The sequence below is a fragment of the Chelon labrosus genome, assembly GCF_963514085.1.
Source record: "Chelon labrosus genome assembly, chromosome: 15".
Lineage (NCBI taxonomy): Eukaryota > Metazoa > Chordata > Actinopteri > Mugiliformes > Mugilidae > Chelon > Chelon labrosus.
The window spans coordinates 14046234-14071046 of NC_140348.1; the positions used below are offsets into that span (position 1 = coordinate 14046234).

The 24813-nt window shown below is 45.0% G+C and overlaps 1 protein-coding gene across 1 annotated transcript in view; it reads right to left on the reverse strand.

Moving 5' to 3' along the window:
• Nucleotides 1-597: 597 nt before the first annotated feature.
• dlg5a (discs, large homolog 5a) overlaps nt 598-24813 on the reverse strand; it is a gene marked incomplete at its 5' end in the record, with an annotated part of 24524 nt that continues 308 nt past the window's right edge. The window contains 31 exons of the mRNA XM_084561078.1: nt 598-2923; nt 3023-3132; nt 3729-3838; nt 4097-4224; nt 4389-4532; nt 4632-4822; nt 5320-5490; nt 6174-6322; nt 7239-7422; nt 7541-7705; nt 8382-8515; nt 9927-10089; nt 11733-11901; nt 12352-12441; nt 12552-12685; nt 13011-13155; nt 13259-13379; nt 13933-14979; nt 15143-15235; nt 16316-16419; nt 16538-16713; nt 16796-16923; nt 17057-17189; nt 18141-18266; nt 18359-18543; nt 19628-19858; nt 21164-21476; nt 21655-21914; nt 22706-22889; nt 23738-23881; nt 24424-24598. Coding sequence (XP_084417204.1) covers nt 2820-2923; nt 3023-3132; nt 3729-3838; nt 4097-4224; nt 4389-4532; nt 4632-4822; nt 5320-5490; nt 6174-6322; nt 7239-7422; nt 7541-7705; nt 8382-8515; nt 9927-10089; nt 11733-11901; nt 12352-12441; nt 12552-12685; nt 13011-13155; nt 13259-13379; nt 13933-14979; nt 15143-15235; nt 16316-16419; nt 16538-16713; nt 16796-16923; nt 17057-17189; nt 18141-18266; nt 18359-18543; nt 19628-19858; nt 21164-21476; nt 21655-21914; nt 22706-22889; nt 23738-23881; nt 24424-24598 — 5711 coding nt within the window. The 3' untranslated portion in view covers nt 598-2819. The remainder of the gene's footprint in view (nt 2924-3022; nt 3133-3728; nt 3839-4096; nt 4225-4388; nt 4533-4631; nt 4823-5319; nt 5491-6173; nt 6323-7238; nt 7423-7540; nt 7706-8381; nt 8516-9926; nt 10090-11732; nt 11902-12351; nt 12442-12551; nt 12686-13010; nt 13156-13258; nt 13380-13932; nt 14980-15142; nt 15236-16315; nt 16420-16537; nt 16714-16795; nt 16924-17056; nt 17190-18140; nt 18267-18358; nt 18544-19627; nt 19859-21163; nt 21477-21654; nt 21915-22705; nt 22890-23737; nt 23882-24423; nt 24599-24813) is intronic.

Consider the following 24813-nt stretch of genomic DNA (forward strand, 5'->3'; position numbering starts at 1 on the left):
AGACAAATCAGGGTGCCCAATGCTGACCCCTGTCCACCACCGAAAATAAACTTGGTGCCTGACTCCACAGCACACCTTAAGGGGTCTAGTGGAGTCAGGGCAGCAAAAGGGGGACACAATTTTAGTGACAGTTTTTGGTCATAATGTTATGTCTGATCGGTGAATAATCATTATCCATTTATATCCTCTTTGAGAAATATCATCACTTTTAGAAATTTGACAGATACAAGGTCTGCTCTCCATGGTTGCACATTTGCAATGTATTTGCAAATGGATTTTAGTAATAAAATTCATAATATAATAAAATAAACCAAATCCACTGGGTTTTTTTTCTCTGTTGAGAGAATCTTAGTGTGACAACACACATACACCTGCATCAACTGCAACACAATTTATGGCCGTGGTGCTGCCGAGGAACAGATAGAGCCACAATGTCTTTAAGTACACCTTTTTTTTTTTTTTTTTTTTTTTTAATGCACAGGCAAGGCCACATCTTTATCTCCCTCCGAGATCCAGACAGATATTGTCACACGACCTTATCTCGGAAATTGATGGCCGTTTCACCTGCCACTTTTTCATTCCAGTAAAAATGATTCGCCTTCGTCCTTAACCACCTCTGAAGGACACAGTGACATTTTGGCAAGATATTAACTAAAGTTTTGCTCTCAATTCTCCATTTATAGTCCAACAGGAGGAGATGTGGAAGCATGTTGAAAATCCTTGCAGAAAATGCAAACAGCTGCAGAAAAAGAAAAAGGAAAAAAAGCCGTACAGACTCTATTATGTGATACAGAAAATGACTTTTATTCTCATGTTAATGTCTCAACATACAAATCACATTCTTTTTAATAAAAGAAAAGTTCAATCAGTACCTGGCATCTAGACTTTCTCTAAAAATACAACCACTTCATGTTGTATCCCGCTCTCTAACATACGCTATCTACTCAGAAAAATAGTAACATTACAGTTTTGCTTTTGCTCACTCTTTTAGCCCAATAGTCAAACTTGTGGACCAAATTTGAAAAACTGTGCAAGAATAGATCCCTTTTTTTAATAATTCTTTGAGAAGAAGTGATCCTTTTTTTTCTAATTAAGAATAAAAGGCCATCAATGAAATGTAAGGAACCGATGCGATACATACAAACATGAATAAGTTACAGTAGGAATTATAGTACCTATTCATAGTCTGCTGGAAACCTAGGAACAGTTACATGTTTAAGGTTCACAGATTAACAAGTGCAAAACAGGAATAAAAGGATAAAGTTGCCTTAGTGGATTTTGGCACAATAAGATGCAGGATATGATTTGTGAGGAAGGGCAGAATATCTTTTTGTCAATATTTTTTGCCTCCTTTATATATATATATATATATATATATATATATATATATATAAAAACACAATTAAATAACAATGTAAAGTCACTAACATTTAAACAGATCAGAGGAAAATCCTTAAAGATATTACCCTGCAAAGTTTGCTTCATAGTGTCTCCTTTAATGAGTACATTGATAAGTGACTGACAACCAACCACGAAAAAACAAAAATAGATTTTTTTTAAAAACAAAAAAAAAACATGCTAATACCTGCTAAGACATGACTTGACCGCCAGACGTTCCTAGGTGTTTGACCTAGTAAAAATACATGTAATATATATTTATATATAGATATATATATTTGTTTTTCAGATGTATCTGCATACTGTATATGGTATACTCTATAATGTTGTTAAATATATGTTAAAGAGATAGAATGATAGTTACACAGTGGTCTGTCTAGCCCTGGAGTGCATTCTGAGGAGTTAACCCGTTGGCCGACGCTCCAAACCTCACCATTGTCTCGCGCTCTACACTGCACTGGTCTCAAATCGGCCCTTAAATCATCTAATCCACGACGGGTGAAATGACACATTGGATCTCGAAGAAAAAAAAGTTCTAGCTAAGTGACCAAGGGCTGGTTTCAGATCAGGCTTCTTCTCCGAAGGCACTTCCGAAAGGCCCACACACTGTCCACGCGCCCAGCTACTACATAAACACAATGCATAGAGGCAAACATCAGAGTGTTTTGAGTTTTCCCGGCCGTCACTGCTGGCAGTCAGGTTCAGAAGAGACCATGGCTACATACTTCAAGAGGTTAGATGTTTTGGATTTTTTTTTTTGTGATGAAACACCACGAGGCGTGCGATGTCCGATCTTGGCGTTCCATTTCTATAGCATTGTATCTAGGCCAACAACCGGGATTCAGCTCAGTTGAAATTGTCATTACAATTGTGAACAACAGTCTCAGTGTTGCTTTGTCTCACACACACACACACACACACACACACACACACACTCACACACAGAAAATACAATTAGTTGTCAGTCGTCATCAAATGGGTGCATATTCGTAGGGAAGCCACAAAAGCCATTTGGAACACACGGGCGGGTCAGGGGGGGTGGCTGAACTTCATTAGTGTTAAGGTTTGTGTACATGTAGGGGAGGGACACACATTCAAGCTATATATTGAACACCAATAGTCAGACTTGTCTTTTGACTGTAAACGGACGCTTACGATGCAGCATTACAAACACACCACCAGAAACCCTTAGGGAAGACTGAATGAACGTCGATATCCAGTGCTACCAACCTGCTCCAGAGTACATCAGAAATAAAGGAGGCTCTGATTATAAACCATAACAAAGACAAAATAAAAAAATATCAATAATTTACACAACTAGCTCACTGTAGTGTACCTATTGGTATAGTGTGAAAGGGTTAATTAGTGTTTGGGGAATGGAGGTGAAAGCCGCAGCTTGCTGTAGTGGCAGCCAGTCTCCTCTAGGGGCAGCCAAGCGGAGTCCACAGGACTTTACTTTGTTCTTGATCAACTATAGTCATGATCTGAGTGCAAATGTAAGGAAGGGTGCCACCTTGGACAATACCTGAAAAGAAAAGATTACACGTCAAGAGTCGAGGGAGCACTTTCATCATCAAAATCGCTGATGTGTATCGATTTCTTTTTTGACCGATTGCGTACAAACCTGTGAAGAATTTGCTGTACTCTTGCTCAATCTTCTGTGCACTTTCAAACTGCTCCTTGGAATGTTTTTGAGATACCTTGTCCCGCAGATAAATCGGATCTTTCTGCTCCCTGTGGGAAGATAAGGAGGCATTCATTCAGATTAGCGCTTTTGAATCTGTCACCAGGGGCCACTTCTCTTTACTACTATTTCTCCCGTTATCCATCTTCCATTCAAACCTGTTAATACAGATAAAAACTAATATGTGTAACCGCTCAGATTTAGAATTCACTTGTTATGTATTTTGCAAGAGAAAGAAATCTTTTAATCCAACGAGTATTATAGATTAGTAATTTTAAATATCCTAGCAAACATATAATAGTACCAAGTGGAGCAGGGATACAGCGCTTGCGTTGAGAGTATGTACTTCAAAAAAAATAAATAAATAAAGGAGAGAAAAAACAGGCATGTTTCACCAGCTGTTTGGGATTATGCAAGTGTGTGTATCAGAGTGGGGTGCTTTGACAGACGTGCCAAAGGGTTCACGGTGGGATGGAGAGTGTGAAGGCTTATCCTGCTCTATCCATCCATCCATCCATCCATCCATCGCACAAACACACACACACACACACACACACACACACACACAGAGGGGATGCCACAGTACCAGGACATCCCCCATCATCGCTCCGTCCTAATCTGTGTTACGAAACCCGGTGCTCCTTACTTGATCTGCTTGGCGTTTTTGTAACGGACGAAGACGACGATCGGATAAATGTGAACGCTGTGCAGTCTTTCGATGGCGTGCGGGGCGATGTCGAGCAAACAGTGACAGCCCTGCACCGAGGAAAAAAAACCAAAACAAAACAGAAAACAAAGGATAACTTTACACGGTGTTTCAACATGGTTAAAGACAATTAACATTCGCTTTAACTCTCAGACATGCTTGCTTTTTTATTCTTCCAATATCTAAGACTGAAAAGCTGCTACATTGATAACTTATCTGGAGCAAACGCGGGAGGGATTAGAGGCTGGCACAAGTCGCTTCATCCCTCCTGATAAAATCTGATGAGAAAGAAAAGCGCTGACTAATACCTTATCTGTGATTTCCTTTATGGACGCAACAGTGGTGACATCAAAATGTCCACTCCTGCGCTTGTAGTCGATGAAGAGGCAGTCTTTGACGCCCCGCTCGATGGCTTGCTGGGAGGCCTTCATCACCTCTGCAGAGATAAGGGAAAGATTGCAAGAGTAAAGAACACAGGAACAAAGAGTGGATATTCCTCAAAGTTGATATTAAAAAAAAAAAAAAGCTTTCAATGCCCGTAACACTCAAACTAAAATTTGATTTGGAAAACTGACAAACATCTGGATGAAGTACACTCACCCAGTACACATCTGCAGAACTTCCCAGGAGATTCCTTCACCAGCATCTCCTTGACGGGGTCAGTGAGAGGCCCAAGGAGGAGTACCGGTCTGGGAGAGGTGCACTCCACCTTCTGGACACGCTGGTATGCTAGGCTAACACAGTCTGGGAAAAAGAAAAACACAGGTCAGTCAAGATTTTAATGGTGCACTTTGGTGCTTTTTTTTAAATTTCTATTTAAGCGATCTAAACCTTTCTCCTCACCATCAAGGAAGGGGATGGAATCTGTGCTGATGGTGTCCAGAGCCACCATCTCTTTGCTGTCTTTGGAGCTGCTGCGTTTGTGTTTCTGTTTCCTCCTGAAAAAGGATCGGCGGGCCGCCGCGGAGAGAGTCTTACCGGAGTCTTCCTTCATTTCGGTCACGCTGTGTCGACGGTAAAACTCTTGGTCCATCCTGCATCGCAAGCAGACACACACAATTTAAGATTTTATCTTAGAGGATTCTGACACAAAAATCCCATTAGTGCATCAGTGTACTGAGGCTTCATTACGTTCTCAAGATATGCGGCCCAACAACAACAAAAATCATTTATTCCGTTTTTTTTCACAGATGTCAAGAGACAATCTGTTGCACTAAGGTTTGGGTTAGCCATATAGTTCTGAGGAACACAATACTAAATGAATTCAGTTACAATAATGTGTTCTTTTGTATTTGACAATAGGTATTACTACCTACTGAATGCAAAAATGGTGTAGAAATTTAGTTTCAGTGCTTGTAAGAGGACACAAGGACCAAGTTAAAACAGACAGTCCAAAACAAAAGGAAGAGAAGTGACATATGATTCCTTAAACTGCATCAGTATGGCACAGATTGTTGTCACAGCTGTTACAAACTGTCCACGAGCTCACCAAGTGCATGTGCGTACGCGTGCACTGCATTTCTGCACTCACATGTACTTGCTGGGGATCTGCCCCCTCTGGATCTGCTGCGCGTTCTCATCTAGCTGCCAGGCCATCCAGGTCCCGAAGCTGCCCTTTGGTAAAGACTCATCCACGTACAGGATGTCATCCTTCTTAAAACTGAGGTCCCCTTCGGCCTCCCCCACCCGGTCGTAAAGTGCTCTGGAGGGAGGGAGGGAGAGACAAAGATAGATGGGGAGTTATGAGGAGCGGGGCAGGACGAGAGGAACATAAAGTCGGCAAAGGCGAAGAGGAGGTGAGGTGACGAGATAGGCATGAAGAGAACTAGATATAAGATGCGGTGAGAACGGAAGAGTACAGAAGGAGTTTATCCATCGACAGTAGAGTTTCGCTCGCCTACTGTTCGAGCCTCGTAAGTCATTCCCGAGCAGCCTATCTGTGACAGCCAGACAAGCCGAGTGTATTTACTGCAGATGACATCACTAGCCCACTTGCCTATATGACAAGTGACTGCGGCAGCTGCTGCAACACAGCCGGACGGACCCAACATTAAAACGTGACTATTTTAGAGCTCCGTTTTCCATTCATACATAATGTTATTTCTAACAACCTGAGAATTCAGATGGATGCATGTGGCGTGTCGCGAGTAGATTAGATGGCCTAAATCTGTGGTGTGATTAGCATCGCCGCAGTCACACAGAGGATCTGGGATGTAATTGGTTAGATGAGAAAGAGTCCAGCTCGTCCATGGGGCTCTCTGCTAATGGCGGTATATATAGCTGGCAGGGAGGAGAGAGATGAGGCTGCTCGGGTAGAACTTGTGTGGCCCCTTCACAGCTGTACCGCATGAAATCCCACCACTGACCCATGTGCAGTGGACGTACCTAATATAAAAGCCATCTCCTGGAACATCTTTGACCGCGCTGAAGTCGTCAGGTCGATGCTGCACCTTTAACGTGACCGTCTCCGCAGGCTTCAGCATCTCGACGTACACCTCTTCTGCCGTCTTATTCTTCATATTCACCGAGTTATACTGAAAGAGGAGAGTAAAAGCAAAAAGGGGGGTGTAAGTGATTTTAACATCACAGAAAAAAATAAAAAATAAGACCAACCCAGCTTGTGGAGGAGAGAAATTTGACAAGTGTTTATATTCGTCTGTGAATTAGTTTCCTCTGCCTGTGAAGGAGTCCAGTAGTAAATAGCTACATTTCCTCCAAGCTTTCAGCTGTATTAAAGTGTCGCAGTATTGATTTGTGCCACGTATGGGGGAAGAAAATAAACAGGACAGGAGATTGAAGGACAGAGCGATGCTGCGCAGCCTGATGGCAAAGCTGCGCGGCAATTCGGAGAGCAGGCTCTTTGTGGAGGAGAGCTAAAGTGGGAGCATGCCAGGAATCGTCTATTATGAGTTTGCGGCGCTCTGGATAAATTACAGACGTGGAGGGAGAGGGAACACAGACGAGGAGGAGATCAATGAAAAACAATGACAGGCTGGAAAACAGAAATGCCAGAACCTTCTGGCGGCGCTGGAGCCTGAAGTAACAACGGCGTGCAGAGCTTTTAGAGATTCGGGAGACTGCAACTTTGAGATTATTTCAAAAACTGCTATTATTTTTTAACAAAAATTCTCAGCTTCCTATGAAACTGACTATAAGCAAATATAAGCACATCTTTCCAGCTACCTTTCTGACTGAAAAAATAACTTTGTGTGGGATAAAATGCATCCTCCAGACCATCCACTGAGACGTCTCCACTCTTTTCTGTGTTGCAGTGATTTCAGTACAAGTAACTGCTATTAAACATTTATCAGCTCCAACTCCAGCACATCTTTGGTGACACGATTTCAGAACGATGCCGACACACGCGTGTATGAATTCTCACAGCGGCAAAGGTCACCTGCATGGGCTGCGTAGAGCTGCCCTTAAGCTTAAGTAAGTATGAGTTCATACCTCCAGGATGAGGTCCCCAGCAAGAAGCCCGTCGGGCCCTCTGGCAGGACTGTCCTCATCCAGACTCTCTATGTAGACGCCGCGTAGGTTCCCTCCGCAAAGCGTGACTCCCACTTCCACGCCAGGCCTGCGCACCATCACAAGCCGAGGCTCACCCACCTTCCTGCTGCCCTCTGACGGCATTCTGGAGACCAGCGTTTAAGAGTCAGTCATGACGTGTCATTCTTCTTTTTTATATATATATATATATATATATATATATATATAGAGCGCTTATATAACTATTATTAATCGACGTGTACCTGACGAAATTTTGAGGGCTGGTAGTGGGTGTGGTCTGCTTGGAGGAGGGGGTGAGCGTGCCCTCGTCCTGTTCGCTGAGTGTATCGATGGCGGAGTGATTGTCGGGAGTTGCTGCCCCGCTCCCCTGAGGAGTCGACTGGGTACTGACCGGCTCCAGGCGGGAGCTGCAGCGGAGAGAGGAAGAAAAAAAAGTGTGGGCTTACTGAACCACATGACCATTGTCAAACTTCATTCATACCATTTACAATAACGCATTAAAGTAACACCAGATGCTGTCCATTAAGGGGAAAGGTTAGAGTGAACTGGTGAGGCTGTGCACAGCATAAGAGGAGCTAAAGTCTTGTCTAGAAATAGTTTGATCCTGTTCTTTTCCCCAAACCAAAGAAAAGTCAAAATTTAAACCAAGACCAGATTTTACTAGCAGATGGGTCCATCAATGTAATTTGCACAGACTCAAATTTAAGCCAACACTGGTTTGCACTTTGAAATGTGTATATATTTAATGTTAATGTTTTGGTACATGCAGTATTTAGCAAAATGTATATGCGTTTGGAAAGACATGAACACAATCAGACATTAAAGGCTGCCAGAGTCCGCCATGCATATTGAGAATATCTAAAAGATGAACAGCTACACGGTTAATTACATCTTTACACAGAGCACCTGGATGAACAAAGCTGATTCCTTCTAGTACAGTCAGCTGGAAAAGTGCAAGGTAATGCAAATGTGTCATCTGGACTCACTGCACTCACTCTGCTGGAATTGAATTAGGAATAAGCAAAGCGGAAAACCTAGGGTTCAGAATGAAATCTGAAAAAAAAACAAAAAACAAAGTGTTACCTGGAGCGAGAGTGGTTGCCCAGCTGGTACATGTGTGGGTTGTACTGGGCCATAATGGTGATGGTGTCGCACTGCTGGCCGATAATGAGGCGAGCCTGCTGCTCCGTAGCGTTCCGCAAGTTGATACCATTATACTGATAAAGGGAGAAAAGTGTGATTAGTTAGAGAATTTTAGGGGAGATGATGTTATTAAAGGAACGGGAAGATATGATGTGTGCCTGGTCTATTCAAGGCTTTAAGTCATTAGTAGCACTTGGTGGAGAAGATACTCATGAGGGCTGACAGGGGATTATCTTCACGCCCGTTTCACTACACTTTATATGAATAGCAATAAAGAGTCCACATTCCATGTTCTGTATAGACAACCATTAATTTCCCTCACGTATGTGCCTGTGAATTTGCAATTCAGGAATTCTGAAGCATCCTTAGTTGCTCTTATGTAAACTCACTAATGGATGTCATGACGTTTTTGTTTTATCTGCATTGATACATGCGCATACGCCATTAACATCCTGATTATATTGAGCAGCGCTGCAAAGGGGACTTCATCTTGATACCACTGAGGTGAACATCTGCACTCACTTAATCTTACTGTGCTTAATGGTTCTTATAATGAGAAATAAACATCTTGAGTCTATGCATGTCTTACCTTAAAATAGATATACTAAGAAATTGTTTTTATGATACATGTGAAAAGGGCACATTGTTCTGGATGTGCCACTTTGATCATAGCTTGTTTTTTTAAGGAGGTGTGACTGTTAAAGGGTCTCCTCGCTATCCTATGCGGCAGTGACATCTAGTAGAATGCATCCCCTTATGTAAAAAAATGACTCAGTCTTGTAACAGCTGTATCATCCACAAGTACGCATGAGTAAGACGCACACTTCATGACTTTGCAACAGATTTTCATCTCTGCCATTATTTTAAGTATTAAAATGCACAGTAGGCAGTATACCAATCAAGCATAACATTGTGACCACCCTACTAATATTGTGTAGGTATCCCTTGCGCCTACAGAACAGTTGGGATTCATTAGAGAATGGACTGAGGGAGTCCTGTGTTGTCTGGGAACAGGATGTTGTTAGTGGGGGCCTATGGGTTGAGGGGAGGGGCCTCTGTGGATCAGACTTGCATCCCAGTGCATCCCACAGATACTTGATCAGTTTGGGATCTAGTGAATTTGGAGGACAGGTCAACACCTTGTGCTGTTTTTCATGTTTTTTGAGTTGTTGCTAATCTGTTTTTGTGTGTGGCTGCATCCTGCTGGGGATGGCTGCTGCCATCAAGCAGTGTCATTGCTATGGGGTGGGGGTGCCTGGTCTGGTGTAGGTGGGTGCTACAAGTAACATCCACATGAATGCCAGGACCAAAAGTTTCCCAGCAGAACATTGCATTTTCACAAGATGGTCTCCTGTCAGTGGTCATAATGTTGTGGCTGATCGGTGTATTTATATTTGTATAGTGTTATCTGTATTAGTCTGACAGTTCCTTCTTATTCAAGGTGCTTGGAGCTAACCCTCCTGACATACAGTAGGTTATTCATACCTCCAGTAACTGGTCTCCATACTCCAATCCCGCCTGGTGGGCGATGCTACCGCCAGTAACTTTAGAGACGAAGATTCCTCCATTCTCCCCACTGACAATGGAGATGCCCAGAGGCTCTGCGCCTTTGTGAACGATGACATTGCGGGGTTCCTCCAAGTACGGTCTGTAGGGAAAGATGTGTTTGTGTGAATGAATAGCATCAAAAGGCACAGCAGCAGGACACCACACGGAGGTAGACGGGGTAAAGGGTGATGTGACATTTTCTCAGCTGGGCTGACCAATTTATTTACAGCTCTGGGGAGTTTTGCTATTGTTATCCAAAATTCATGCCTGGTTCAAATTATAAATATTCTCAATAGAGGATCCAAGTTATGTTTGAATCTGGGTTTAAATATCCCCCCAGGCCTGTAATGGATCATCTCTCCGGAGTGCCACTTTGTGCCCGGCTTCCAGAAGAAACTGGACAGGTTGAGAGTACAGAGACATTGTGTCCACAGTGAAAGCACAGGCAAGTGAAACCCCTGCATGAACTTTGCGTCTTCATAACAAGGTGGCTTTGGACATGGCTCACAATTTCATGAAGGAAGATAAGAGGGAATGGATTAGCAGCCAGAGACCAGGGTAAACAGTGGTGGTGTACAAACATGACCATGACCCAGAAGCTTGAGGCTGAATAATAATACCGTTGCATAACATACATACTGCAGACTAAAGGGTGACTTGGCTTAAGGCCAAAATGCACACATGCAAATCGACCATGTCGTCATCATAGAGCATGGACACTACATGCACTATAAGAAGTTCAAGTGGGTTTTCCGACATGGAGGGAGACATGTGCAGGCACATAAACAACAGTGAACCTTTGAAGTTCACCAAGTGTGGCTAATTGAGGTTTTTTTGTGTGTGTGTTGTTTCCTAAGGCAGAAATCATACTGTTGCATGCAAACAAATCTCAAAATTAGACCACTTTGTTGGGGTAGAAGAACACGGAAAACATTTTGCATTCCATACAGTGCACCTAACTGCACAGTACTATTCTGTTCCTCTTTGTGATCTACCCAGCCGCACTAAAACATGTGAACGTGAACTCGGGGAAGGGTGGGGGGGGGTGGGGAGGGGCATTCCCTTTGTTTGTAGCACTGTGAGGAAGAACAAACCTGAGGCTCCTGAGAGAGGAGAACCTCGGCCTTGCAGCCAGAGGAATCCTTAGAAAAGAGCGATTACGGTAAAGAGATCTGGAAGCGGAAAGTGGCAGAGAGGCGGGAGGAAGATAAAGGGGAGAATGGAGGACAGATATCATACATAGACAGCAACAATGTAAAAAGGCTGAGCGGTGTCTGCAATACAATATGGGACAGGAACGTTGGAGAATGAAAATCCTACAAACTGGCGACTCACTGCTCCTTCTTCGGAAACATCTAAGAGGCTTCCACAAAACTACTGAGAATTTTAATAGGGTTTCAATGTGAATTTTAATAGGAGATTGCGCAACTCTGACCGTGACAGACCTGTTGCCTAGCGACGGCTTTTGAAATAGCCTAGGAAGATGCCTGAGGGCAGACGTAGGCCATATTGCACCCGTTTTTGAAATGATCCTTACAGTCACTCTCTGCATTAGTAATCTAAATCATTTGTATATTTTTCAGATTCCTTTGTAGTGCTGCTGTTACAACAGTTTCCCTCACAGGATCAGTAAAGTATATCTATCTATTTACCCAGTATCTATCCTATAACGAAGGCCATGCAGATCAACAGACACTAGTAACAATTAACTGATTAATACTCTTGATTTTTTTTTTCGGTTACCTGTCTTTCCTGCGTTCCCCTATTGGCACAGGGCTGACGGAGATCCGAGGCAAAGTGGATATGGAGCCTTGCGATTGGCTGCTGGCAAACGAGGAAGTCTCCAGGTTAAGTGGCGACTGTGGAGGCGTGATGAGGCTGGGGCTGCTACACTCGGAGTGCGAGAGGGAACCTGGATCCAGAGAAAGAGCAGCAGGGGAGGACAGGATAAGATGACGTTTAAATCTCGGATGAAGACGAACTTCTAGAGTGGACAAGGAGATCTGATAGCAAATGCATCAGTGACTACTGGCGCCACACCGTGTGAAGCGGAGTTAATAAGAGTCTTAGTTTGATGATTCACACGTGTTAACAAGCTGCTTACACTAATTATCTACACTGGAGGAGTGTTTAAAAGATTTCTGCATCTCAGAATGAAGTTTAGGTGGTGCAGGTTTTCCTTCTGCCCACGCTGCTAAACCTCAATTTAAAGTTTTATTAAATATTGATCGTCACATCTCAGCTACCAGACATGGGGAACAGTACAAAGAAGGAAAAAAAAAATAAAAACGTGGCTAGATCTTCTACCTTGCAGTTTGATCTGAGGGGCTTTGATGAGTGTTTTTATTAGCAAGCACAGTACCTCTGTCTGACCCCAGCATGGAGCGGGGGTAGCGTGGAGTGGAGGGGATCTTGATCCTCTCTGTGCGGTACTGAACGTTATTGGAAGAACCTGGCAGGGGAAGGAGGCACAGGAATGAATGCGTAATGTTCAAAAAAGAGAAAAGGGGCGTCGGGTCTGCGACCTTTATGCTTGCTTGCGTGCGTGCGTGTCAGACTGACCGAGTCGAGCGCCGGAGGGCAGTGAGTTTGTACCGTGTGAAGCTCTGCTGCTGCGTGACGATGAGGATTCAGAGTAGTCGCTTGTGCGCTTCTGCTGGCTCAAGTCCAGGCTCAGACGACCCTGGTGCTGTGGGCTGCGCAGACAAAAACAAAAAAAAAAAAAAAAATAAACATCCCTTTGTCATAATTATGCCCACAATACTTAGGAGAGCTATTCCAAAATTTTTTTTTTTTACAATTCAGAGTTAATTAAACTGATGGGCTGAGCTGAATCACTACAGCACAATGTTGAGGCAAAACAACAGGAGGAAATTTAATTATGCGATTTCGCCTTTGGGAAACACGCCAATATAAAATTACTACTGAACATAACACGCCCCATTAGAAACACTTGAGCAGCCAGTTGAAGAAGCCTCAATGTAAAACACAAAGTAAGGGCGCATGTGAAAAGCAGGTAACCTGGTGTGGGTGTGCTGGTGACAAATCTGGGATGCGACCGACGGACAGTTGCTGGTGTGAACACGGTGGCTGCGCACAGTGTACACCGGGTTCCTCATCACGGCCGTCACGGCGGGGCAAGGAGACAGTCCCCTGTGGGCTGAATCTGCCCGGGCACAGACAAGCCCCCGTGTTAAGACACGTTCAAGAGGGAGGAGTCGATGATTATTGCAGAGAGCGTGGGTTCACGTAACATTTGAGAAACTTACTCGGAGGTAGGGTGCCATTGTAGACCGTGGGGACGAAGCCGACGCTGTGTCTATGAGAGCGGCTCGGGGAGGAACGCAGCATGTCCCTGGGCTCCGGTGAATGCTCGTCGTTGGAGTAGCTCTGTGATGAATGACACAAACTAACGGTTACAGTTTTCCCCTGCAGGGTAACAAAATAACATTATGTCTAGGGAGAAATGATCTACCCTTCGCTGGAGACGAGAGCCGTATGAAAAAAAACATGAACATCCCACAAGTGTAAAATGAACATTTATCCCCGCTGCATGCTCCTGTGTGCGTTTCAGGGCCTTAAGCTGTAGCTGGTCATGGTTGCCTGGGACCCAGGCACTGACTCAGCTCCTGGGCTGGGTGGCTGAACCAGTGCTGAGGCATCCATCACTCTGACACGCTGGCGAGGAGGCAAGCCCCAGAGGCTTAACTCTGATGGGGCTGTAAATTCTATTATAAAATGGATCACTTGGCCCACTGGGATGATTTGATTTGAAATGTCCCATTTTGAATTTTTCTCAAACGTATATTTTTTCTTTATTATAGAAGCTTCTAATCAAAATTGCATGAGGCTGGCAAAATACCATTTTAGAGGGGGAACTTTCTGAAGAGAATGCACCACATGGGGCCTCTCAATCCACTTTCAGGGTCATGAATGAACTCACTTGGAAGGTGGGAAGTGTGATGGTCTGCGGGGTCATCCTACGTCGAAGGGCGGGGGCAGATTTAGGCCGCGGCCTCTTCACCTCCGGCTCTTCCCCTCTGGTGCGGCCAATATCCTCATCGCACGACTTCCTCGAGGTAAGGACCTTGCCATCTAGAAAGTAGTGGTTTCCGTTCCTGTCTCTTTCCCGCTCGCTCCTCTCTCTGCTCTCTCCTGCTGCCATGGAGACGGCGGCCTCTCCCTTGCCGTCCGAGGTGATTGTGCAGTCAGAGGCAGAGCTGCTTTGATGTTTGTGTTTGAATTTAAAGGAGTCACTGCGAGTCGGCGGGGTTGGAGGGGTTGGGGTAGGTGTGGAGGAGGAGGAGAGGGACTCTGTCTTTGAAGGCTGTGGGGAGTGTGAAGCTGCGGCAGCTACTGCTGCAATCTGATTGGCTGCCATGTATTCCATCTTAGAGGAAGGTGTTTCAGGGCGTTTGAAAGTGTCTGGGTCGAAGATGGACTTCCTCTGCTTGGGTGACTTATAGATGGAGAGTTGGGTGGCTGTCGTCACTGGACTGGTGTTATCTGGAGCAACCGACATACTGCCCACCATCATCTTGGGCCACGTACCTCCACTGTGCTTCTTCTCCAAGGTTGTCTCCATTGACATGCAGTCCGAGGGAGAAACAGGCTCAAAAGGCAAGGAGGAAGGCGCCTTTGTGTATGGACAGCACTCCTGGAAAGCGCTCGGCCCATAGCGCCCAGACCCCAAGTCTGAGGCCGGTCGAAGGCTGGTGGCATGGAGGGAACCCGTGGAGAACGGCTTGCTCATGTCGCCGTACACATCATCGGGCTCACCTCTGAGCTTCCTCCTCTCCCCAGAAATACTGCTTGTGCTAGCGCTGCCAACATCGGGGCAGAAGATGTCCGTCTGCGTCGAGCTGTTGTGTTTGAGGTTGCGGCTGTTCCGGGAGTGAACCTCCGACAGGTGAATGCGCCCATTGGTCTTCTCCGATGACTCACGCAGACTCTCAAAGATGTTCTGGCCTGACGTGCTGTGAGGGAAAAACTGTGGGACAAGGACAGACGAGGAAATGAGCTAGATGAATATAAAACATATATAAAATGGTACTGCATCAGTTAAAGTGGCAAAACTGCTACTTAGGGACTGCCGAAGAGTTTCAGAGAGAGAGAGAAAATGAATCCAGAAAGTGAGACGAGTATTGGCCCACCTTCATGAGAGAGAGGCTGATCGAGTCCCTGCAACTCCTCAACAGAGCCTCACACTCGGTCACAGACTTGTTATCCAAAGCGATTCCATTTATCTGGGGAGCAGAGACAGAAATAAGGACAGGTACTTTAGTAAAATGCATGCCGAGTCTTTTTTGTTATTCCTTTTACTTGTGTGTATACACCTTGGGTAAAATTATTGTTAAGACAGATGCACATCTACAAACACACACAGGTAACACATCCCCGCAACATGACAGAGCCTGAGATGTGTCTCATGCTTCTGCAGTGTGGAAACCACAGGAAATCTAGGCCATCGCATTTTTGTCTGAAGAAACCTCACACAGCGATCCGCACATTTCCATCACAATAGACTCGATCTGAGAGGAATCGTTTTCTAAAAACGGTCACATATACCATGGCTGAGCCTCAACATAGAGTAAGTCCAGGGAAGAACTTTCAGATTGAATCTAGAACAAGTCCGCAGGGGAAAAAAGAAACGGTCACCTCCGAGCTATTCAGTTGCACGCCATGAATATTTCACTGCCAATTCAGCACTTTGAACTCTTTCTTGCAAGCACAATTAAGCATTTAATAAGTCGCACATAACCCGATACGCCGATGCGACTAACCTGCACAAGGGTGAGGGAGAAAAGATACACTTCCACGATTTAAATCTTGTAAGGCATCGTATGTGCTTAACATTACCAACAGTGGCTGCAACGGAGCTATCACTTGGCGACACGGAGGAGACTGCTGTGCTGCTGAAGAGATATCTGTGGTTTTAACTAACTTTAAACTTCCGACTGCTGCTGGGAGCATTTGAGACGAGGTCACCTTTCTATCTCTTCCGGTGATGGAGATTCATAGTTTCTGTTCTGACACTTAAATGTCTCTCCAAGTCTCTTTAATGTATGCCTACTGCACTTGTGCGTCTGAAAATACCTTCAACTAGCTCTCTAGAGCCGCGAGGATTTAATGAAACGTGGAGTCTTTCTCCCTTCCACGTCTCTTACACTCCACCAAATCCCACCTTATCTGGGTTTGGAGTGTGCACATGGATCAAGGACTGGATTACAAAGCCAAAGAAACCTGTGTGAACTGCAGTGTGGTGATGTGGAGGAAGGAAGTATATAAAAAAAAATAAAAAATAATAAAAGCTCACGATAACTTACAGCAATCAGCCTGTCACCGACTGTGAGAGAGCCCTCTCGAGCTGCTGGACTTCCCTGGACGATGGCAGTCACAAACACCCCACTCTCCAGGCCGATGCCGCTGTCTGAGACACAGAGGAGAAAACTGGGTTATAAACGAGACAATACGCAGTAATGGCACAAGGACGTTTATAGAAATACATAAGCGAGCCGAGTAAGCGGCTCCTCCATCTGGGCCGATACCTTTGTGTCCCACAAGATTGATGTGGACGGGAGTGACGAGCCTTCCTCCGAGAGATTTCCTCCTTCGTACCACCATGTTTATCAGTCCTCCGCCGTTAACGACAGCCTTCACCACCTGCTTCCTGTCCTTATTGGTCAAGTCCATGTCGTTAATCTTCAACAACCAATCATTCACTCTGGAAACACAAGAAAACGAAGGTTGAGGAATCTAAGAAACCTCCAGGAAACTGTTGGCTTGCTTCATAAGGCAGCTCATACCTTAACCTTCCATCTGCAATACTTCCTTTGTCCACCCTTGTAACAAATATCCCACAATCTCCTGGTAAATACGGATCATTCACCCCCTCAGCGATATCAAACCCTAGTGCCTTCAAATCCATGTCCTCCTGTAAAGGCAGTGGTATAAATGTCAGTCAACACGTTCTGAAAAGCTTATTTCATCATATTTTGGCAGCCCTCGGAGAACTACTGGAAACGAGCAAATCACTCTCAGTAATAACAACTGAGCTCTGCTCTTACCCTGTCTTTCTCAAACTCCACCACCTCGGTCTCCCACTCCAGGGAGTCTGTGTCGATGGCTGAGTCGTGAGAGCTGTGAGCCATTAGCTGACAGAACCGGGCCTCCTTCTCCAGCTGGCTCTCCATCTTCTCCCTTAACAAAGGAAGACATCACAGACAGAGTCAAAGGTCAGGCACCTCAGGATGGATGGGCTGAGACAGCGGAAAGAAAGAATGACACAACACCAGTCTGCAGACTTTTTCAAACGAAAAGTTCTGCTGTTTGGAATAAACCTAATACAGCAAATGTTAAAACGCACGGATGAAGTCTGACGTCCTTCCTCATACTCAAAAACACCATGCATTTTGGGATTTAGGGAATCAAATTTATATTTATTCAGAAGAAGTCTAAAAGTAGATGACACACAAGGCCCCACTGTCAGTAAGATATATGGTGTCCTACTGAGGCATGCCTTGAGGGTAGCAGTGACATTAAAACCCCAATCGTACATTGTTCTTTACAGAGGATAGAGGAAGACGCTCACAAAGTCACCGTATAATGCATACTCTATGTAGGGTAGACGTCCCAGCTTTGGGAATAGGCGAGAGATAACTGGTTAGGGTAAAACTGGAGACAGGTCCAGCACCATGAAACATGACTGGTCATGGTGAGCTAATGTTGAAATGAAAATCTCTGCATACGGGTCTTTGACTCAAAAATGGCTGTCGTACACACTTTGGCCAACAGAGGGAGCCAGTCGCACAGCAGGACGTTGAGCTCAGAGTAAGAGAGAGAGAGACAAAATGTGTCTGAGTGTTCAAAACACTGCCGCTTTCCGGGATTACACTTTAATCTGTGTGTGTGGAAATGTTGCCAGAAATACAACTGAGCGGCACGATGCCTCCAAAGGCAGAAGATCACAGCTTATGCCCTGCCACACACTGAGTACAACTGCTTACAGAGACAAAGACTGTACAACAGAGGCCGTACTGCACAGTGCATACCGAAATGCAAAAGAATTTTCCATGGGCTGCTTACGAGTGCAGCAAGACACTTTACTACCATGTCTATGATCACCATAAAAGGCGGCTTTGGAAGACTCACTTTAGTTCTTTAACCTCTCGCAATGTATCGTTCTTCTGTTTCCTCATATCGTCCAAATTACGCAGAGCATCGGCCAGGTCGCTGACTGCCCGGTCCCTTTCTCGGCGCAGGTTATCACACAGAGTCCTGGGGAGAGACGGATAACGTGAGAATAAAGGACGGAGTGTATTTGGAGGAGCAGACATTAGCTCTTATCAGGCACCCGTGCACAGACGGACCTTATGCTCTCCCTCTCCGCCACTATTTTGTCCCTCTCTTGGAAGGCCCAGTCCCTTCGACATTTGGCCACCTCAGCCTCCTGCGTGGCCTCCTTCAGTTCCTGGGACATGGCCTCGTACTGTTTCCTCAGCATCTCGATCTCCTTGTTGGCTCGCTCCATGTCCAGGGTGGCGGAGTCTTGTTTCTGAGGACAAGGAAGGAGGAGACGTGCGCAAGAGTCAGTTATTAAAATGCTGCATAATGTGTTTGCGTTAGTCAAATGTTTAGACTGCAAAGATGCATTTTTGAGGTCTTTTAGCTTTGCGAAACCTGCAGAGGGACTTCTAAGAAGGTAATAAGAAGACTAATTAGTGGCATGAGAGAGGAAGGTGAGGAGGTTTTTTAGGTTTTGACCTAAAACTTACTGCTGAGTTGTGGAGTTGGTTGCAGCCACTTACGCTTTCTACATTTTCTTCCAGTGGCAATAAAATAAAAACTACAGAACATCAACAAAAAAAGCAATCAGGTCCTTCTGCCGATTGCAGATCGTGTAATCCTGGACTTTGCCTTTTTTTTTTTTTTAATCCGTTGAGATTTTATATCCAAGTTTCCCTGAGCCTTGAAAAGTGATCTCAATATCTTTGGGCTTAGTGAGGACAGGGAGGCAGGGCCATACAACAACACATGCTAAATGTGCATGTGCAGTGGGCCATAAAATGAGAAAGCAAACCTGTGATCTGGAATTCACGCCATCTTAGAATCTGGGATTCTGTTTTCCTAAATACATCCATGGTGTTACATTAAGGAGTCGAGGTATTGCTATCCTTATTCATCGTGAACATCGAGAGAGATGAATTAGGATGCTAATAATACCTTCCTAATTCATCTCTCTTGATGTTCACGATGATCACAAGGACACCGCATGGTGACGATGTATAAATGTACCCTCTGGATTTCTGTGTCTTTCCCTCTTTCAGGATGGATTTCGGTGTCGACTGTGTGTCTGGATAAAGAATTCACAATCTGTGTTTGGCATCAAAGATTCATATAACTTAATATGTCAAATGTATACCGTCAGTAGTTCTCGATACATTTATGTCATGCTGTTCTTTTTGCCAAGAGCAAGAAGGAGTAGGAGTTTTGGAATGAGCCTAGCAAGTACTTGGCTAGCTTACTTCGAATTTGATTCACAGGCCATCGCACTGATAAAAGATGAGACAAGCAGAGGGTCTGAGTAAAGACGCGAGCAGATCTTTTGCAGGATTTATGAAGGAGCGGCGTGTATTTACTTGTCTGGCTTGATAGTACTCGCGGAGCAGCTGATCCCTTTGAATGATGGCTTCCGTCCTCTCCTTGCGGGCCACGTCCCTCTCCTCCCGCACCGTCTCGATGTCCTTGCAGGCCTGGCTCAGCTCCTTCTGGGCCTCGGCTTTGTCCTTCACCTCGTGGCAGTACTTCTCTAGCAGTTCATTCCTCTCGCAGATGGCCCTGTCACGATCCACCAGGGACGAGTTCAACTCCTGTCCCGCAACAAAAGCAGGGAAAATGAAAAAGAGGGCACCTCGACAGTGTGAGTCAAGAACGTGACATGAGTGCAGGCTCCGATATTAGATATAAATCCTTTGAGTTTCTCAACAGAACGTTCAGAAATCTTCTTTTGTACAGTGTCCAGGGTGAAAATTCCCATTGATCCACTGACGGAGTGGACAAATGACAAGGATAAAACTGTCCCAAGTCGTGGACAGAATCACCAACAAACCAACAGGTTGATAATATATTATCACAGAGGACATAGTTTAAACTGATGCGTGTTTTCCTGCCTTGAAGGACACAGTGAAAGTACAGCCGGATAATCTGTCAGGAGGAGTTCAACCTTTTACTCTGTGATTCAATCCAATTTTAGTTATATAACAAATCATATGTCACCTCAAGGTCAGGACGTTACTGCTGTTCCCTCAATGATACTGCAGAGAGAAACCCCCTTGAGCCAGAGCTTAGCAGCTGAAGGGAGGAGTAGTTTTATTCTAACTGTATACCAATACTGCATTTTTGGAAAGCAAATGAATATTTTAATGATGTTTTAATGATATGCCTAGATGGGAGGATTAACACCATTTAAATATGCTGGATGTGTGCAGATCAGGGGTGTCAAACGCACGGCATGTGGGCCAAATACGGCCCGCTACAGGGTCCAATCTGTCCCACGGGATGATTTTTGCAAAGTGCAAAAATAACACAGTAGATGTTAACTGCAACGTTTCAATAAAAGTGTCTGATATTCCTAATGTGTCCACCAGGGGTCGCACTGTTTTAATAGGAGTTGCAGACATAACACAACACTGAGAGCCAGAGCTGAACTGTAGATGACAGCATTGTGCCAAAATTGCACTTGTTTTTCTTAAGAAATTTCAGGTTGTTAATGAAATGCTTTGTAAAAGAGTAATTAATTACATTCCATTCGTGAGTTAAAGATAAGCCACGGCCCATGTGCCTTAAAAGCAAGACAGACACTGGAACTCGTGGTTTCTGCTCATGTCACAAGCTGCAAAGGTACTGGTCTAATGTATTATTAGAAATAGAAAAGATACTGGATCACAAACTGGAAATAGATCGTCTTTTGTTTTGTGCCTCCCAACGAAGCGTGTTGAAATGCTACAAAATATTTGATATGTAATTTGTGTTTATTTGTAAGAATACATACAGGACGGTTAACATATTTGAAGTAACACTCTTCGGGTTCAGCCTACAACTGTTTTGTAGCTTCTCTGGATATAAGAGTGAATAAGTTATAACAAGTTGTACATGTTCAAAACTGTTCAAAATACCTGTCTGAGCGCCTCCAACTCTTCACTGGCCACCACCCTCTCTGATGAAGTGTTTTTCAGCCGGGCCTCAGCTGCCTCCAGCTCGGTCTGCAGCTTGTCCAGCTCCTTGATCACCTGGTCCCTCTCGCTCATGATCAGGCGGTACTCGTTGAACACCGAGTCCCTCTCCTCCTTGTACTTCTCGCAGTCCTTGGCCGACTTGAGCTGCAAGTTCTTGTAGCGCGTCACCTCCGACTGCAGCCGCTCCATCTCTCGCTGCAGCTCCTTGTTCTGAGCCGACGACTTGTTCAGCTCCTGCTGCACTGAATCAAACCTGAGGGAGGCCAGGAAAGTGTCATATAAAATGATGCAGTCTGAGTATAGCTCTTACTAGTAGTGTGTTCCCAGTGTGTTTGATTATTAGCAGCTTTCTTCTCATGCTCTTTTTTTTTTTAAACTTGAACCAAAACACTAATGTGTTCTGTGTGTGTGCATGTGATTATTTATTTCACCTCCTCATCGAGGTAGAGTACTGCTGCTGGTAGTGCATGGCCGAGTCTCGCTGCTTGAGCAACGCGTCCATCTGCTTCTGCAGCCTCCGGTTCTCCTCCTCAGCTTGCTCCAGCCGGCTCAGGTCTGTGTTGTGGTTAGCCACTTTCTCACTGTAGCGCTTGCTCAGGGCATCATATTCCTTCTTGACGCTCTCCAGCTTGTCCATAGCTGTGTCGTATAGCTTGTTTAACACCTCTGACGAGCCCTTCTCTCTCATTACCTGGAAACGACATGAAAAGTTATAGTAGTGTCCAGAATGTTGACACCATCAGAAACTGTGTTTGCTGTACCCCACGTTGACAGCAGATGGCACTAAAGTGCAGACATTACTGTTTTTAATAGTGCAGGAAAATCCAGTGCCAGCCTGAACAATGGCTTTCATAAGTTTAAGTGCATTTCTAGAACTGCAGTTTTGCACTAAAGTCAAACCAAACAACTGGCCTTCTAAATTTCCTGTTTTATGCACAGAGCGCGTCCTTCAGACTGCATTATTCATTCTCCGAGACTTTCATTTCAGCAGGTCTTGCTGATACAGTCTTCCTGATCCCCGGGAGAGCTGCAGCGACCCGGGGGCTATATTGACCTCGACTACAAAGCATACACAGCCTATACGCTGATCTTGTAGCTACACGGTTTGGGTCAGGGTGCCCTTTGCCCAAGCAAAGCCCTCCTCTTCGGCGCTTGCCCTTTTGCACAAATGCTCTGTATGCATTTCCCTGTGCTTGGCTGCCCTGTGCTCATAACCACTGCAGTATCCCCATGGGTGCTGCGTGAGACAGTACTTCACAATAGAACAATACGGGTCACAGCACCCTTGTGCTGTTTAGAACAAAGTATTCAGTGCACAGAACACAATAGACACTATTATTTGATGTCCTAAATGTAAAACTCCACTGCATTATTATAAATGCGCGATGCCTTAGCACACAAGCAAATTTTGCGAATACTCATCTGAACATCTGGAAAGCAATAGCAGCCACATGCAATAGTGTGCGTGCGAGTGGGCTGTACCTGCTGTTGCTGCTGCCGGAGGTCTGCCAACTCTTTCTGGTCCTGACCGTGCAGCCGTTTGAGCTCCTCGCAGTTCTGCTTCAGGTGGTTGTGCTCTCGGACAAGTTGGGCGTTGTCCCTCCTGAGCGTTTCCATCTCCTCCTTCAGCTGGGCCTGGTCGCCTAGCACGCGGCTGTGCAGCATGCTGGAGAGGGGAAACACGTGGACATGCAGGATGAGTAAACAAACATAAACCTTCAACAGGATACGACGGGAGTTGCAACTGCACGCAGTGGACTGAAAGCAAAGTCTGGGGCTTAAATCCCAGAAAGGGAATTTTATTTATGGCCTTTTAGAAATTTATTACTGAATTTGTGCAATTTTCTGCTTTTTGAAGGGAGTTAAAAATCCCCTTGTATTGGCCTCCCTCGCTGATAATAAACACTGGACAGCACAACATACGAATTTCAGATGCACAGTTCACAAAATAAATTATTAACAATCATCTGTGGAATGATTTTAGTCGTATAATGCCTTCGTTAGATCACTTTCAGCCAGATGGGTACTGTCAACTCTCAAACGGCTAATACGATCTGCCTCTGCGCTACAGAAACGCTGCCTCGGCTTATAAGCTGCAAGGCTGAATGATTCAATCACATAAATGCCTCCATTTCCAAGCTTTTAAAGCCATGCAGGTTGTGTTTTTTCAGTGCCAGCTCCCCTAAAAATCTGAAAGCTGGCTGTGGCTCCAGGGATGTTCTTTCAATTAGGTTAATTGCAACACCATGCCAGCGTTCGCCACATTCGCAATAAAACAATGCAATAAAACATAATTATTTCTGCGCCGAAAAAAGCCGCAGGTGGCAGGTGACAGGGTATCCATCCTGCGCGCTCCACAACACTTCAACAATGAGTCTCAGCGCACATGCACACTGCTTTTATGTGGAAACCTACGCAACTACGTCCACTGCACCGACTGTATAACACAGGTAAATATTGATAGTAGAACGGAATAAAACGGGCTGCCTGACAGGGAGGAGGAGAAATACTTACTGGTAGAAGTCAGCCTCCTTTACAGCCTCCTCACACCTTTTGAGGGTTTTGGTATGCTGGTTCTGGAGAGACTGCAGATCTGCCATGGCCCTCATGCACTGACTTTTCAGACGCTCGTAGTCATGACTGGCTTTGGAATTCGGCCTTAGGGGAGAAAGGCAACAAGGAATGAAAACTCTATTCAAGGGCCTTTTATCGTGCCCAGATGGGAAGATGTAAGAGAGTGGACCTTCGCCTTGTGTGAGAATTCATAAGATAGGAATGAAATGTTTGATCAAGCATAAACAACACTAAAAAAGTATGTTCTGGTGTAAGCAAAGCGGCCCTTGAATTGTGTTTTCCAAAAGAAGCACGTGCTGGACTGTAACTGGAGCACATTTTGTTTAATTAAACGCCCGTGTCAGCGTCTTCTCTCTGGAAGGTGAAGTCAAAATGATACACAATGAACTAGCGGATGAAAACATGGCAGGCAGGGCCGAGGACATTAACATCAGAGAGATCAAAAGAAAGTAAACATTACCTGGCAATTTCATATTTAATTTAGGCTAAACAATCCCAGGCATCTATTGCATAATCACACTAAACACTTCATAGGTGTCAGCCAAAAAAAAAAAAAAAAAAGGTGTTACCACAAGGAAGGAAACAAAACAACAACAACTTGGCAGATGGGGGGCAGGATTTTGCACCTGCAGTCGTCGAAGGTGGTCCCGGGCGATGCCAGCGCCAGACGCTTGCGAAGCTCGTCCCGCTCCCTGGTCACCTGGCGGAGCTGCAGCAAGATGGTGTCCAGGTTGTCGCCCGAATGCCGGTTGTCGTTGATGGCTGGCGGCGGCGAGGACGCTTCGCCGTTAACGGGCGAACCTGCAGCGGAGAGCGCATCACATCACCGGAGGCCGGCACAATTGATCACTGGGTAAAACCTTCCCTAAGCAGCACATTTCATTATTCAGATGTTCCAAATGTCGTTTCAATTTATCTTTCTGCCTATTCTTTCCGCTGAGAAAGAACATCAAATTCAAACATTATATCCCATAGAAAGGGCCACCAACGACTTCCTGTAGATGAGTGCAGCTAAC